Here is a 16735-nt window from a genome sequence, read left to right as displayed (position 1 = left end):
CCCTTTCGGGAATTCCCCCCTGTTTACCCTCCTTGTCAAGGTATTTGCACCCAGGAACATCTGTCTCTTCTGCAGGAGGAGGTTCTAACTCTGTTACGAAAGGGTGCGATAGAGGTGGTCCCAGAGCAGGAAAGGGGTCAGGGATGCTACTCCCGGTATTTCCTGATCCCCAAGAAGGATGGCAGGCTTCGTCCTATCCTGGACCTCAGGATCTTGAATCTCTACCTGAAGCAGGAGAAATTCAAGATGCTCACCCTTGTTCAGGTTCTTCAAGCGTTGATGGAAGAACACTGGATGGTGTCGCTCGACTTGCAGGATGCGTATTTCCACATCCCAATCCTGAAGTCGCACAGGAAGTATCTCCGTTTCACGGTTGGGTCGCAGCACTACCAGTTTGCGGTCCTTCCGTTTGGTCTTACTACTGCGCCTCGAGTCTTCACCAAGGTGATGGCAGTGGTGGCAGCACATCTCAGGAGATCGGGGATACCTGTGTTTCCGTATCTAGACGACTGGCTGATCAAAGCGGAGTCGTCGGAGAAGGTGCTCCATCATCTGCAGGAGACAACTCAGTTGTTGTTCAGGTTGGGTTTTTCGATAAATGTACCCAAGTCTCACCTGGTGCCCTCCCAGCGCAACCTGTTCATAGGTGCCGTACTGGACACTACTGTTTGTCGTGCATTCCCTCCTCCTCAAAGGATTCGCGACATTCAGGAAATGATTCCTTTGTTTTACCCTGGAGCGGTCGTTCCAGTCCTGAAGGTCCTTCGCCTGCTCGGTCTGATGGCTTCTTGCATTCTCCTGGTCAACCATGCACGCTGGCACATGAGGGCACTCCAGTAGTGCCTCCGCAGGCAGTGGTTTCAGCACAACGGAGATCTCGGGGAGTCGGTGAAGATCTCCAGAGAAACTGCAGCGGATCTGTCTTGGTGGAGCGTGGAAGACAACCTGTCGCAAGGGAAGCCTTTCCATCTACCTCCATCGGTGGCCACGGTGATTTCGGATGCATCCTCTCTAGGGTGGGGTGCTCATCTGGGGGATCTGGAGGTCAAGGGTCTTTGGTCTCCAGAGGAAAGGTTGCTTCACATCAACCTTCTAGAGTTGCGGGCAATACGTTTGGCGCTCAAGGCCTTCCTCCCTTCCCTTCGCGGTCGGTCGATCCAAGTCCTGACGGACAACACGACCGCGATGTGGTACATCAACAAGCAGGGAGGAGTGGGGTCGCAGTGTCTCTGCAGAGAGGCTCTGCGTCTCTGGTCCTGGGTTCAGGACCACCAGATTTGCCTGATGGCAAATCATCTGGCCGGAGTTCTGAACGTACGTGCGGACAGTCTCAGCCGGCAGTTCTCTGCCGACCACGAGTGGAGGCTTCATCCAGAGGTGGTTCGTCACGTCTTTCGGACGTGGGGGACCCCTCGGGTGGACCTGTTTGCCACTCGCGAGAATGCTCACTGCCCATCATTCTGCAGTCTCCAGTATCCGATGCAAGGAGCCTTGGGGGATGCGTTTCATTGAGTTGGGGAAGTCCACTCCTTTACGCGTTTCCTCCCATACCCTTGATTCCTCGGGTTCTGAGGAAAATTCGCCAAGACCGGGCCCAAGTTATATTGGTCGCCCCGGATTGGCCAAGAAGGGTGTGGTATACAGATCTACTCCACCTCTCCTCTCACCCGCCGCTCCGTCTCCCTCTCAGGGCAGACCTCCTCTCTCAGATGGAGGGGCAGGTTCTACACCCCCACCTCCAGACATTACACCTTCATGCCTGGAGATTGAACGGGGCAACCTGATTTCCTATTCTCTCACACCCGATGTAGTGGATGTCATTTTGTCTGCTAGACGTGACTCCACTAAGACTGTCTATTCTTATAGATGGTCTAGGTTTGTTGTTTGGTGTGGTGAGAATGATATTGACCCGTTGAGAGCCCATTTATCGGATGTGCTCCGGTTTGCTCTCTCTTTGGCTCAACAGGGGCTGGCAGTTGCCACAGTTAAGGGCTATCTTTCGGCACTGTCAGCTTTTATTTGTTTGCCTGATCAGCCCTCTCTTTTTAAGTCACCTGTTGTCTTGAGATTTTTGAAGGGTCTTGTAAATAAGTTTCCTCCTACCCCTTTTATTGTACCTCAGTGGGACTTGAATCTTGTTCTGACTTTTCTGATGGGCTCTCCTTTTGAGCCTCTTCATAAATGTCCTATGAGGCTTTTAACCTTTAAGGCAGTTTTCCTAGTTGCGATTACCTCGGCAAGGAGGGTGAGTGAGCTTCAAGCTCTTAGTTCCAAGCCCCCGTTCCTGACCATACATGCTGATCGGATGGTTCTAAGGACCAGGGCTGCTTTTCTTCCTAAGGTGGTGACTCCTTTCCACCTTGGTCAATCCATTACCCTCCCTACCTTTTATCCTCCCCCACACCCTTCCAAGGAGGAGGAGAGGTTGCACCGTCTGGACCCTAAGAGGGCGGTGTCTTTTTATTTGGACAGAACTAGAGACTGTCGCTTGGACGATCAACTCTTCATTGGCTTTGCTGGCTGCAAGAAGGGAAGAGCGGTCCATAAAAGGACCTTGTCAAGATGGATCGTTCTGTGCATAAAAATCTGCTACTCTTTGGCCGGTAAGGAACCACCAGAGGGCATAAGAGCTCATTCCACTAGAGCTAAGTCATTTACCTCTGCTTTGGCTAGAGGTGTTCCTGTGGAGGACATTTGTAGGGCGGCAACCTGGTCTTCCCTCCATACTTTCGCAAAGCATTACTGCTTGGATACGGAAGTCAGGAGGGACGGCCACTTTGCGCGCTCTGTCCTTCAGGATTTCCTGGTTTAGAAGGGTGGACACCCTCCTCCGGGAGTGGGGACTGCTGTGGGACTCTATTCACAAGGTGAGGAATCCACACGGCAGATGTATCTATCAGAAGAACAAGTTACTTACCTTCGGTAACGCTTTTTCTGGTAGATACTATATCTGCCTGTGGATTCCTCACTGACCCACCCGCCTCCCCGTTGTCCACTCTTCTATGCCAGAGTTATTGTACTGTAAGGTATATTTGTTTTGATGTCAAGGAAATGTTTCATTTGCTTCCTGCATTTGCTTTACACTGTGTGTTTTGCCTTGACTATTGTATACTGTGTATGCTTTGTATATATCTACTGTCATTGGTCCGTCCGTGTGCCTCGATGGCACGGAAAAAAGGCAGAGCTGATGTCCTCACGCCGGCGTGGGCCTGTTATAGGCGTCGGTGACGTCAGCGGAGTCGCGAGCGGAGCCGTGTCTCTGTGACGTCCTATCCACGTCGGCGCGAGGCTACGAAAAAAGAATTTCCGAATGTTGCTGGCGCAAGGGGGATATTCACAAGGTGAGGAATCCACAGGCAGATATAGTATCTACCAGAAAAAGCGTTAACGAAGGTAAGTAACTTGTTCTTTCAAGCCAAAACTCAGGCTAAGAGATGATTTCTAGCTGGAATAAAGCATGAGACTCCCCTACGCCTTCCTGCCTCTACCAGGATGTATGAAGACGATCAGAAACAACTGGGCCCAAGTCATCCTCATAGCTCCAACGTGGTTCAGGGAAAGTGTGGTACCTGAAACGTCTCTGCATGAGCATCTGTTCCTGATCAGGTTACTAGTTTGGGAGGATCTTCTGTTGCAGCAACAGGGGACTGTTTTGCACCTATACCTTCGTGTTTGGATATTGAACAACATCAGTAAACTGCTTTTGATCAACTACCTGAGGTTTTGAATGTTAAGCTTGCTGCCAGACATCTGTCTACAAAGTCCATTTTTGCTGGGACAGATTTGTGATCTAGTCTGAGGTCCACAAGACAAAACGTTTACAAGCCAAACTATTGGATGATTTCTTATTTGTTTTGTCGTTGACCCTGCAGGGGCACTAGTAGAGGTTTTTCCAGCCCTTTTGTCTTTTTTGTGTTTGCTGGACTAACTGTCCTTGTGTACATCATAAGTTGTGATGCCGTTTATTAAAGATTTGACACACATTTTTCGTCCCAAACAATTTGTGATGCCACAGTAGGACCTTATCTTTGCCTTAACTTTCCTCATGTACTCTCCCTTCAGCAGCTAGTTGCATCTTCAGGCACTAAAGGCAGTCTTAATCACTGCAGTCACTTCAGCTTGTTGCCTGGGTGACCCCGAGGGGCTATCTATACAAATGCCCTGCATCACCTTTTTTCGGGACAAAGTGTTGCTGAGGACTCTGGTGGCCTCATGGCGAAAGTAGTGACTCCTTTCTACCTTTGGCAATCCATCGCTTGCTCTGCATTTTTTGCTAGAACTCACCCCTCGAATAAGAAGAAGCTCCATTGGTTGGACAGTAAAAGAGCATTATGCTTTTACATCCATCATGCCAAGGACCATCAGTTGCACAGTCAGCTTTTTCAGGGGTTCTATGGAGCGAAGAAAGACAATGCTGTGCAGAAAAGGTCATTTTCACGATGGATCGTCCTTTGCATTAAGATCTGGTACACACTGGCAAAAAAGCAGCCTTTGGAGGGAGATAGAGCCGACTCCACCGGGGCAAAGGCTGACACCGTGGTCTTGACACGAGGAGTACTCGCCCTAGACATCTGTCAGGCCATGACGTGGGAGTCAGTGCATTTCTTAACGAAGCACTGCTGGTTTAAAGGCAAGGTTCAACGTGAAAGAAATTACAGCCTTGCATGATATTCTGTCCTGATCCCATTCAACAGACCCTCCCCCTTCGGAACTATTTTAAAGGTGAGGATTCTGCAGTTAGATGTACGAATCAGAAGAACAGGTTACTTTCCGTGTTACCTGTGGTAAGTAACTAGGGCCTTTAACTCCATGTTCATCATTGCCCTCCCTCCTCCCCGCTCTGTAGAGTGGTCTCTTTTTACTTATGAAAAAGTCCCAAATGAAAGATCTGAACGCTGGCTCTGACAATTGTTTTATGCCTCGCGTCCGAGGGTGCGGAAGGGGTCAAGAAGAAGCTAATTTATGCACCAAGGTGGGGCGCATAGGTGTAACTCCACTCTGTCCCTTCTGGTTCAGAACGAAGCCTCAATGGAGTTGCACAGCACCACCTAGTGGCGCATTGGAGTACTGCAATGAAATGTTTCCGCATCCATTCTGGCGCCTGGTAAAGTCTAAAGGTGAGGATTGCCCAGTTTTCTCATAGTTATATCCAAGCAATCGATGTCCGTCATGGTACACTTAAAAGGCTTATTGATCTACTCTGGCAATTGAGTGAAAGGTTCTGGTGCTCCTGGATGTTTAAAGATGTAAATAAACTTAGGAAGACTACAGTCACCAATGAAAAACAGTGAGACTTTTTATTGTTGCCTATGTCGTATAGTACACTTGCTGTTTTTACTTGAATTGTTTCTGCAGAACCTAAGTTTTTGTAGTTTTGTTTTTGTGACAGTGTAATTGCATGCTGTGGTGTTTACCTAAACATGTAAATGTTGACTAAATTAACAACGTGTTTAAACAAGAGTCTTGTCTGTTGACAATAACAGAATTTGTACACAACTCCTCGCAATAACGCAACACCCAAAACATGCATGAAATATTGAATGGGATTTCAAAATACGCTTGCCATTGATGTAGAACTGCGTCTTTTTCTTTGGGACATTTCTTGGTCCAAGCACTCGTAACTCTCACACACTAATGTTCATGGCTTTGTCAGTAGTTTATTTTTAACGTGTTCAGCAGTTCAGTTTCTCAAGTTTTCACCACCGCAGATTACTAGATAATATGAATAAACATAATTACAAACGTACTAAAATGCTTTAAAAGCATAGCTTTTCTTAAAGCAGCAATATGTCTACTTAATTGCTTTCATTTTAATAGTAGATATTGATTTGATACGTGTTCTATGTGGACTTCCTTGAAATGAGGAAAAAAGTGTTTTATCTAATGAAAGAGAAACTGAAACTGACATGTTTAAAAAGTACCTTGCCTTTTATTTTTGCTTGTCCTGTTTCCATTTGTAACCATTTTTGCTTTTTTGAATCATAAGCCACATCAGTGGGCCTGCGGTGCAACGCATTTGGTTATCCGTAATTATATTTCTGTCTTCTTACCTGTCACATAACATACTAATACCGTTTGAATGCCATCTTTAAACTTGTCTCTTCTCCTAATTCTGCTAAGTGTTATCTGTTCTGTTTCCATATTTCTCTTATTTTATTTATTGTTTGCCAGGGAGCTGACTCAGCCCATTTTGCATGCAGTGTTTAGTTTCACAGAATTCTGTATACTACAAGGGCCTGGAAAGCCTCGGAGCAATTCTTTCTGACCTATTTTGAAAGAAAGATTATTCATCTAAAAAAAAAAATAGCTTCACACGCAGTCTTTTAGATTTCCCCCAAGTTTGGCTTCAACGTTTATCCTCCTGAGGACACAAACTGTCGATCAGTTTGAATTGGTTAAGAATCCGACATTTAAACAATTTATTGACTGTAGATTAAAGTTCAGCGGTGATTGCAATTTATGAAATTGTGTGTTTTACAAAATAAGCTAAATCTTAAAATTGTATATTTCAAGTAAATGATCATGAGAGAGGATGTACCACCTTGGATCTCGTCTCCAGGCACCTCAAAGGGAGAGAAACAAATGGGTATCCGCCCGCACTTCCTTAAATCTTGATTTTAGCCCTTTTTTTTAATCTTAGTGCAGAACCTGAAGCTTTTTCCTAGGCACGCCCACTATGCTGCCTTCCTGTAATGGAAATCCACCCCTCCCCCAACTCTACTTCAGCCTTCGCATTCAACATTAAATTGTGAAGCTAAGGCCGAGGTTTCATTTGCTCTTTAAAAATTGTTTTACAAAAACGTTTCCCAATGAATATACCTTCATCCTCTGCTCCAGCAAGTGGCCTTCATAGGTACTGCAAAAACTTGGGAAGGAGGGGAAAGTGGTTAGGTTGAACTTTGAGATTTTTTAAATATCCGAGGTCGAGATGGCATCTTCCCCTTGTTTGAAAATGAATGTAATGTGCACGTGTGGGCTTAGCCCTCCCTTGTGCATTGTAGTCATTCATAGTGTACACTTATAAAATCCGCTTAGGTGGGGTTTTTGAAAGTGGGTTTCGATGTAGTGGGCTTTTACAAAGACCATTGGGCTGGTGGACACAGCAGAACGAGCAGAAGTCTTTCTTCTCCCAAACCTCTAACCGTGCTCTGAAGCATTGTGCTTCGTAATTAATTGGTGTCCTCTATAAAATCTTCCATCTCAGTGCAATGGAAGGAGCCGCGGACTGTTAATCGCTTGAGATATCTCCAGGTGGCCGTGTTCTAGGGTTCCCTTTAGAGTTGGAGTTGGGGTCAGGTTGACTCTTTGCCAGCTGCCTCCGTATCTGTGGTTCCACCTCCATTTTTAAATATTCATGGGAGTTGCACATCTGGTGCACTTATTTTATTGTCTTCAGGAGCTCTTGTACTGCTGTGCACCTCCCACGCAATGCCCATGCAACCACAAACTAGCAATATTCCGCCATCTTAAGTCTGTTTTGGATGATGGAGGGAAGACACAATATTTCAGTCGAGCAATCAGTATGCAAAGGAGAGGTTCATGTTCCAGTGCACAGTAACAGTGACACAATCCAAGCATTTCCTTGCTGGTGCTAATTCAACAATTTTATTCTCAAAAACTATGGAGGGTGATGATCTCAGTCTAAGCAACCATCACTGGTTATTCAGCCGTGTCAATGTCTTAGAAGACAGTTGACTGACATAAACTACTTGCTCTGCTGGGTGATTTTAGTCACTTAAATAGAAAGGTCAGATCATACTAGTAACCTTAAATACAGCTTCCGGCATGTCGGCGAAGGATGCCCATGTAATACCAAGACGTTCAGGTCGATTGAGACTAGGGGTCTCTGAACCTCCATGTTTGTGCGGCAGACGTTATTATTTGAGAACACATGTATGCATATCATATTAGTTGATAAAAGCTGCAAAATCAGAGAACCTGATTAATGGAGCAGAGGAATCAACAACATGTGCATGCACTTCAGTCTGCCAAGTGGACAGATTGCCTGGCAGCAGGCTCATTGACACGCCACTTTGAATGCATCTCCTCTGCGTGGAGGTATTTACCACGGTGCAAGGCTATGAAAGAAAGTTTCAGAGTGCTAAAAAAAACCACACAGGTTTGCGACCCAATTAAAAGCATCAGTCCTAGTAAATACACACGTTTATTGCAAAATTCAGAGCTCATTCTAGGAAATATAAAATTTTTATATCTATAAATCACAAAATCCATAAATCCCTAAACGCTAAGGCGCCAGTTTTGCGTAGACTTATCTGTGCCAGAACTGTACACTGCATGAGATGGTCCCATGAGTCCGCTCCCCACAAAGCTGCTAGGGCCGGGCGTTTGTACACACAGACATTAGACATCCCTCTGTTTTGCCCCTTCCTTGTCTCCTTCAGCAGTCATTCAATGACAAGCGTAAAAAGAACCTCTTTTCCCGAAAATTTCCTTTCTACAAGAACAAGGACCAGAGCGAGCAGGACACGAGTGATGTGGACCGTAAGTACAGTTTGCCTCTGAAGTGGCACAGAGAGCCAGGGGGACGTGGAAGGACCTGCTGACCTCCAGTGGGTTGTTTCCATGGAGACAGTTTCAAGAGCGCCAACAGGCGTTGGTACCATGTCAAACTCAAAATGTCAATCAATCCTTCATTTTGCACCCACAAAAATATTGCTGAAATTACTCTGCATCCTTTCTTATTGAATGTAGGAAAAAGTTTGCACATTGTAAATCAGATACTACAGAAGAGTTATTTCTAATGGATTATGTTACAGAAAGATGTTCTCATTTGTATTTGCCAGTGGAACAAAAGAGACGATGCAGTGTAACAGCAAATACATTTACCCAAGGCTTGCAGCTTGCAGTAACCAACCGACCACAATGTGATGGTGCTCAGTGGTAAATCAGTTTCTCCCCTAGTGCTTCACTACCTGACGAGCTGCACAGATAATTGTGTTTTGGTTCACTCTGTGCCAGTACCAGGTGCCTTAAGCTTCTTAAAATGTGCGACCTACAAAAGTGGTCGTTTACTCGCTCTTTGCCAGAGGCGTGACAATAATATTTAATCACAAGCCACAGACAGGCCTCTTTTTTGCTTCCTTTAGAGCCGCTTTCAGACGTTGCAACGTTTCCACTGCATATGCCTTACAGTTGAGCTGCCAGACCTTTTACAGCTTGGAAATATCAGAGTGTGATTATTGGGGCTCTCCTGTTGACCTCCTTGTACTGGACCTGTAGTGTTCTTGGAACTGTCTCTTGTCGTATTGCCTGTTTTATCCATGACTGACAGCGATTTCTTTTGTGATTATCTTTTTATTGCTTGCTCTCTGGGGACTACTTTCTACAGGAGATCCCTGACGACATGGGATCGAAAGGCCTGAGTAAGTGACAAAATCAACGGAATTATATTGAACGTCCTCCACAAAATAAGTTTTGCTTGTTTGTATGTATGTCTTAGTCACTTGCGTTAAAAGTTTCATCAGTTTCCGCTTCGTCTACAGGTAGTTTGCTTCTGCTAATTGTTTGTTTATGAGCATTGGCTCATCCTTAGCAATTTTGCTTGTGGATCTTAGCTCGTGTGTAAGGTGTATTTTGCTAGGGTAATAAGATTTTTAATAGCATATTAATTGTTATTACAATAACAATGAAAGAGAACTGGTGTACCACAACTAAAATCGACATCTCTGGTACCACAACCTACAAGTAAAAAGTGTCACACACCCCAAATGTGCAAGTGCATATTGAGACAGAATTAAAGCTTTACTTGTAGAATGCGGAATATGACTGTCATTAAGCAGTTGGTAATCTGAAAACTACTTGATCACTGTCAAACACTTTCCATCTTTTGTTAACAAATTATTAATTTTACCAGGGTGGCTGTATTTTTTCCATTTCCTCAGGCCGCAGCGCGCCTCATAAACTAAGATCTCCTTGGGCATGCACTTGTCCTGGATTTGAAGCCAGTAAACAGTCAACCACCACATTCTGGGGCATCAGTACTTGAGGGGGGCCCTCAAGTCCAGCATCCTCTCAGCCTCTGCAGGTCATTGATCACTGCCAGTGTGGCCATGTTAGGGAGTCACTCATATCAACCCCAAGCACTGACATTGGCTTAGGAAGTATCTGTTTCCAAAAATAATGGATCAATGCACAGGCCCAGTTAATAATGTTAACGTTCCCTTCCTTTTAGGGCACTAAATGGGCACTAAATGGGCCCCACACCTGCTCAATAATTAACTGTTTAGTTCTATGAAAGAATAGCCTTTGGAACATTTTGAGCTGTATTAGGACTTAAAGTGGCTTGGATAGCAACTTCTCGAGCTCAGGTCAGTTACTAATTTGTCCCTTAATCCCTCAGAGAGTCTAATAAATTATACAAGAGATTGGTGAACATTTCTTCTGTTAAATATCTAACCTCTAAAGCTGATTGATCTTTTACCTCATTCCATTTCAGAGCATAGCTGACATCCTGTCTCAGTTTTCTATCCATACGCATCTCAGTTTGAGTTAAGTCACAGTCAGAGTATAGCCTGGTAAAAGCTTTAATACCACAGTTCCCATCCTATATCAATTTGAGATGCTGATGAAAACTCAGTTTTTTAATATGTTCCATGACTCCTTGGCCAGTCTGTCAAATAAGATACACCACTCCTCCAGGGTAGAAAATAACCAGGCACCAAATAAATCACATGAGCAAATCCAGTAATAGCTGTATAGATGCAGCAGGTTGATATTCCCTTTGCCCCAGTATTGGAACAATCATAGATTCCCCATAGCTTGTATCATTCCCCGTCATCGGAATGGGAGTCTCGGTAACAAAAACAACATAGCAGTAGGTACAAAAGAGAAAGAAAAAAAGGCCTAGGCCTCATTCCCTTTTGTAGCATATCCGCCTCCTTTTGTAAAAGAGGCCAAAACTAAGCATCAGCAAATAAGAAGAGCCTCACCCCATTGAACCCTCCTGAAGGAACCTCAGAGCCTCAGATTTTCTACCGCACGTTGTGCTTAGAGAGTCTCCTTTGAGCTCTGCTCATTTTTCTACTCTTTTGAGAATTTCTTCAACTTTTTTCTTCAGGATTGTTAGGTGTTTCTTCTGAAATGTGTGACAAGGAGAAGGCGGCCCTTTTCAAGTCATGTTCCACCTGTGGCAAGAAAAGGCTGTATGTGGAGGACAGGCATAAGGACTGTATATATTGCCTGTATCCGGATCATAAGGCTGCGGACTGCAAGATCTGCCGCACCTTCTCTTCAAAAACACTCCGGGACCGTGAGGATCGCCTCCTCACTTGGCACCAGAAATTGAAGTCCAGAAAGGACACGTGTCAAGCGACAGTGAGGACTCTTCTTCAGCTACATCATCCAAAAGGTCAGTCAAAAGGGGTAGGGCTTCCCCTTCACTTTCTGTGGAGCGTCCAGTTAAGGCCTCAAAAAAGACCCCTTCCCCCCCCCCCCCCCCCCCCCCCCCCCCGTGAGTCTGAGGGCTAAAGTCCTGTAACATCTCCTCACCACGGTGTAAAGGAGAGGGAAGGACCATTTACACCTTCAGCAGTGATGGAGACTGCTTCAACGTAAAAAAAACCCATCTTCTCTGTCATCTGAGAAGTCAGAGAAAAGCTCCAAGTCGTCGACGACGCAGCAGAATGCTCCGTCGACGAAGGCGTCTAAATCCAAGGTGTTTAAAGTCGTACCATTGACGGTACAGTCGATGTCGACAGGATCGTCAACGACGTCGACGTAAATGACGACGGAGATATCAACGACGGCAGCGACCACGAGAATGTCGTCGACAATGGTGACAACGACGGAGTGGTCGACAAGTGCTTCAACTATGGCAACCATGAATACGGCAGGATTGTCAGGGGTCTCGCCGACGCCCATGTCGCCGACGCCCATCTCGTCGTCGACAATCCGTCCATCCGTCGGCAGTGACTCTTACGTTGACGATATCGATGACCGGTTTTCCTTTACCTTCATCGACCACGGTCGTCGACGGAGAAAATAACTATTTCCTTGAAAAGGATAACTCCGGACATGACGTCTCTAAGGAGGGTTACCCCCTTGCCTCCCTCTTTGTTACTAGAAGAAGAGGATTCTGACAAAGATGATCAGGACTCCTTTGGGTATGCTTACAGTCCATCTCAACTGCTGGTAAAATGTCAGGAAACAGATTCTGAAGGCGAGTTTCTTCATGAATGTTCTTACAAACGTCAGGAGTCCGCAGGCCAGGAGATAGTGTCTGTTCCTTCCCTACTCTTGGCGGATCTCCATAGCATGCTGCAGGACTATAAAACCAGATTCTCTCAGGTTACAACTCAGGCTGCTTCTATCCCGGCAGTTCAAACATTTCCTGCCCCGACAACTCCAATGATGGTTTCTCCAGAGTTGCCGACTCAGGTGTTCTCTCAGCTGCAAACACCTGCTCCAAATATACCTTCAACACTACTGGACGTACAGGATGATTCCTCCGATGAGGATCAGAATATTGATATCTGAAAGAAACAGGTTAGTATTAGATTCCTTACCTTAGAATATCCCCAGGCGTCAGACTGGATTCGGAAATTTTTGCGTAGCGTCATTAGGCGTTGTCTCTGGCTCTGCGTCCGTCGGCGGCGGCGTCTGCGCCGGAATGACGTCGTCGGAGTACTTAGACGCCGCCCATGCGCGCTGACGTCAGTTCTTCTTTTTTCCGCGCTAGCTAGCGCAGATCCGGAGAAGCTCTACCCCTTAGTCACTTTTTGACTAAAACTCTTTGATCATTTTTGATCCTCTTCAAGTCGTTCTCGACTCTTCAGGTGCCGGTAGGGGTGCCCGGGTTCAAACCCTGCTCGAAATGTAGTCGACTGATGTCGAATACCGACCCCCATCGCCGGTGTCTGCAATGCCTAGGCCTCGACCACGACGACCGATCCTGTTCCGACTGTCGAGCCCTGATGTCGAAGGCTAGGCGGGAGCGGTGCTGCAAGCTGCTCGAGCTCCTGCAGTCGGCCCGCGCCATTCGAGGTCCCGGTCCCACGGGAGGTCGAGGAACCGGTTGGAGCCCTCGCAGCTCAGGAAGTCGGCATCGGTCTTCTGGTTCCTCCTCAGGTAAGAGGCATGAGAGGTCGGAGCGGCGTCATCGCTCCTCCGACCGCCCCCGACGCTCCGCCCGACGGGGCCGGGGTTTTGAGTGGCACCACCCACGCGGCTCCGCCGAAGTCGCTGGCGCGGCATCCTGCCCCATACCTTCGGGTCGCTGAGCAAGATGCGACGTGGGTGGAGATCGAGCAGTACCTCATGGCCATGAGGTCGCTCTCTTCTCCACCGGGCCCCAAGGCGCCTTCGGGCCCTGTGGGCCCGGCTCCGGGGCCTAGCGGGTCGGGTGCTCCGACGCTGCCGGCGACTTCGGTCCCGGCGCCGCAGGCCCCGACCGGATCTGGGTCGACGCCGGTCGACCTTACGACCTCACCGGCGCCGTCCCTGAGGGTGTCGCCACCTGCGCCGACTTCGGTCGACGCCGGCCCCAGTCCTTCTGTAGCTCCCGTTCAGCCGTCGACACGGCCCCGTTGGGAGCCATATGAGACAGCTCTAGGTACATTCCAGTTCCACGAACGGGCCCCGATTGTTGATCCTGGCTACCAGGAATTGGGTGACGAAGAGGACTGGGAGGGGTCTGAGGACCCTCTGATACGGGAGTGTCCGGACCAAGCGGACTAGACAGTTGAGCTTGGGGAGGCCAGCGGCCTGGACCTCTCTCCAGACACTGGTTTTGTCTCCCCTCCTACCGTGGCAATGGAGGAGGGGGCAGCCTATAGAGTAGTGCTGATGCGGGCGGCTAAGGCCTTAAACCTTACGCTCCCCTCAGCGGCCGTGAGGACTAATCTCCTCACCGAGGTCCTCAAACCGCAGTAAAGCTCGGTCGAGCCTCTGCTGCCGTTCAATGAGGCCTTATCTGACGTTCTGTTGGGCACCTGGTCCAAGCCTGCCTAAGGACAGCCTGTGGACAGGAATGTGGCCAGATGCTACCGCCCGGCTCCGGGTGACCCAAGCTTCCTGTCGACCCACCCCACCCCACCCCGAGAGCCTGGTTATCCAAGCCTCTAATTCCCAGACTGCGTCTTCGTCGGCTCCTCCCGACAGGGAATCCAAGAGGTTTGAACAGCTTGGCAAGAAAGTGTTCTCGTCCCTTAGTCTGGGACTGCGGTCAGTCAACACCGCATGCCTCTTGGGCCGCTACACCCACACCCTGTGGGACACGGTTGCGGACGTGCTGCCACAATGCCCTGAGGTGGTCAGGGCTGAACTTGCCCAAGCCCTAGTGGAGGGTCGAGATGCGGCACAGTACTCTATCCGGTGCGGACTGGATACCACCGATACACTGGGCAGAGCAATGGCTACGACAGTGGCGATTCGACGCCACGCCTGGTTACGGTGCGCCAATTTTTCGGCCGATGTCCAGGCTACTCTTCTGGTCATGCCGTTTGATGGCCGTCGCCTGTTTGGCGACCAGGCAGACCACGCGCTTGAGCGCTTTAAGGACTCCAGGGCTACGGCCAAGTCCTTGGACCTCTCGGCCCGTGCCAGCATTCGGGTGCCTTTCGCTCCTTTCGTGGCCAAGGAAGGGGCGCCCCCACACGTGCCGCCAGCCACACGCCGCCTCAACAGAATCTTCAGCGCGGTGGCGGCCGTAGAAACCGCCGGGGAGGCGGTCGGGGACAACGGCGAGGCCAGTCCGCACCCGCTCCCGCAGCATCCGCCTCGAAACCTTCCGAGTTTCCAGGCCCATGTGACGCCAGTGGGGAGCAGGGTCCGCCATCACCTCTTCCTCTGGCGCACCGTCACATCGGACAGGTGGGTGCTCAAATCGTCCGAAGGGGCTACTCCCTCCCCTTCTAGGCGACCCCTCCAGCCATGCCACCGCGTGTCGGGGGACCACTTGCGACTTCTGCAGGAGGAGGTTACGGCCCTCTTGGCCAAGGGGGCCATCGAGCGCGTTCCTGGGCCAGAAGTAGGGTGTGGTTGTTACTCCCACTACTTTCTGGTACCCAAGAAGGGCAAAGGGGGCCTACGCCCTATCTTGGACCTATGGAACATCAACGGCTTCCTCCAGAAGGAGAAGTTCAAGATGTTGACTTTGGCTCAGGTCTCGGCTGCCCTAGACCCGCAAGACTGGATGGTGGCTTTGGACTTGCAGGACGCTTACTTTCACATCCCCGTCCTGCCGGCCCACCGGCGCTACCTGCGGTTCACGGTAGGCCTCGAGCACTTTCAGTTCGCCGTGCTCCCCTTTGGCCTTACTAGCGCCCCACGGGTGTTCATGAAAGTGATGGCGGTGGTCGCAGCTCATCTGCGCAGGTTAGGGGTTTCAGTCTTCTCCTACCTCGACGACTGGTTGTTGAAGGCGGGCTTGCCCCAGTCAGTCGTCAACCACCTCCAGATTACGGCGGATCTCCTGCACCTGCTGGGGTTTTTCATCAACGTGCCGAAATCACACCTGGGTCCCTCCCAAAAGCTCCTCTTCATCGGAGCTGTTCTGGACTCTGCGCAGTTTCGAGTTTATCCTCCTGAGCAGCGAGTCCGGGATATTCAGGCTCTGATTCCGATCTTTCAGCCTTTATCCCGGGTTTTGGTCAGGTTGACGCTGCGGCTTCTGGGGCTGATGGCTTCCTGCATCCTTCTGGTGCATCACGCCCGGTGGCGGATGCGGGCTCTGCAGTGGGACCTGAAGTTTCAGTGGGCCCAGCATCCGGGCAACCTGTCCGACCATGTCCTGATCTCGGAGGGCACTGCAAGACAGCTGCAGTGGTGGCTCACGGACAGCGACTGGGTCAGCGGCAGATCCCTCTCCCTTCCCCAACCGGAGCACGTGGTTGTGACGGACGCGTCCCTCCTGGGCTGGGGAGTCCACATGGGAGAGGCGGAGATCAGAGGCCTCTGGTCTCCGGCGGAGTCCCAGCTCCATATCAACCTTCTGGAGCTGCGGGCGATTCGTCTGGCACTGCTCCCCTCTGTCCGAGGGAGTGCAGTGCAGGTGTTCACGGACAACACCACCGCCATGTGGTACTGCAACAAACAGGGCGGTGTGGGGTCCTGGGACCTCTGTCAAGAGGCTCTGCGCCTCTGGCAGTGGCTGGAACATCAGGGCGTGACCCTGGTGGTTCACCACCTGGCAGGTTCTCTGAACGCCAGGGCGGACGAACTCAGCCGACGGTGCTCAATGGATCACGAATGGCGTCTGAACTCCGACGTGGGGCAAGGCATCTTTCTGCAGTGGGGAGAGCCTCGGTTAGATCTATTCGCCACCAAAGAGAACGCGCAATGTCATCAGTTCTGCGTGTTGGAATTTCCAAGGCGGCACTCGCTCGGCGACGCATTTCATCGCGAGTGGAGTTGCGGTCCGTTATACGCCTTTCCGCCTATACCACTTCTGCCCAGAGTGCTGAAGAAAATCAGGCGCAACCGGGCCCAAGTCATCCTTGTGGCTCCGGACTTGGCTCGAAGGTACTGGTATCCCGAGCTACTCAATATGTCACTTGGTCCCCCGATCCGTCTGCCTCTTCAGGAGGACCTTCTGTCGCAGCAGCAGGGGACGGTCCTTCACCCGAACCTGTCCAGTCTCCACCTCCATGCTTGGAGATTGAGCGGCGGCAGTTGAGGCCATTTGACTTGCCTCCTGAAGTCTGTAAAGTTTTTCTGGCAGCCAGGCGTCCCTCCACAAAGTCGGTATACGCCTGCCGGTGGAACAAATTTGTGGCAT

At 49.4% G+C, this 16735-nt stretch overlaps 1 protein-coding gene across 19 annotated transcripts in view; it reads left to right on the top strand.

The window, feature by feature from the left end:
- Window positions 1–16735, top strand: part of DLG1 (discs large MAGUK scaffold protein 1) — a 1304904-nt gene that overhangs the window by 1135997 nt on the left and 152172 nt on the right. For 9 of the 19 annotated variants that reach the window (XM_086944257.1, XM_086944258.1, XM_086944256.1 and 6 more), the window contains one exon: window positions 9350–9383. In XM_086944257.1, the coding sequence (XP_086800383.1) occupies window positions 9350–9383 (34 nt within the window). Of the gene's footprint in view, window positions 1–8402; window positions 8503–9349; window positions 9384–16735 lie in introns of all 19 variants that reach the window. The other 10 variants (XM_086944253.1, XM_086944267.1, XM_086944252.1 and 7 more) reach the window with 2 other exon arrangements.

This window comes from Lissotriton vulgaris, chromosome 11 (genome assembly GCF_964263255.1).
Source record: "Lissotriton vulgaris chromosome 11, aLisVul1.2, whole genome shotgun sequence".
NCBI lineage: Eukaryota > Metazoa > Chordata > Amphibia > Caudata > Salamandridae > Lissotriton > Lissotriton vulgaris.
This window is presented reverse-complemented; position numbering and strand designations above follow the sequence as displayed.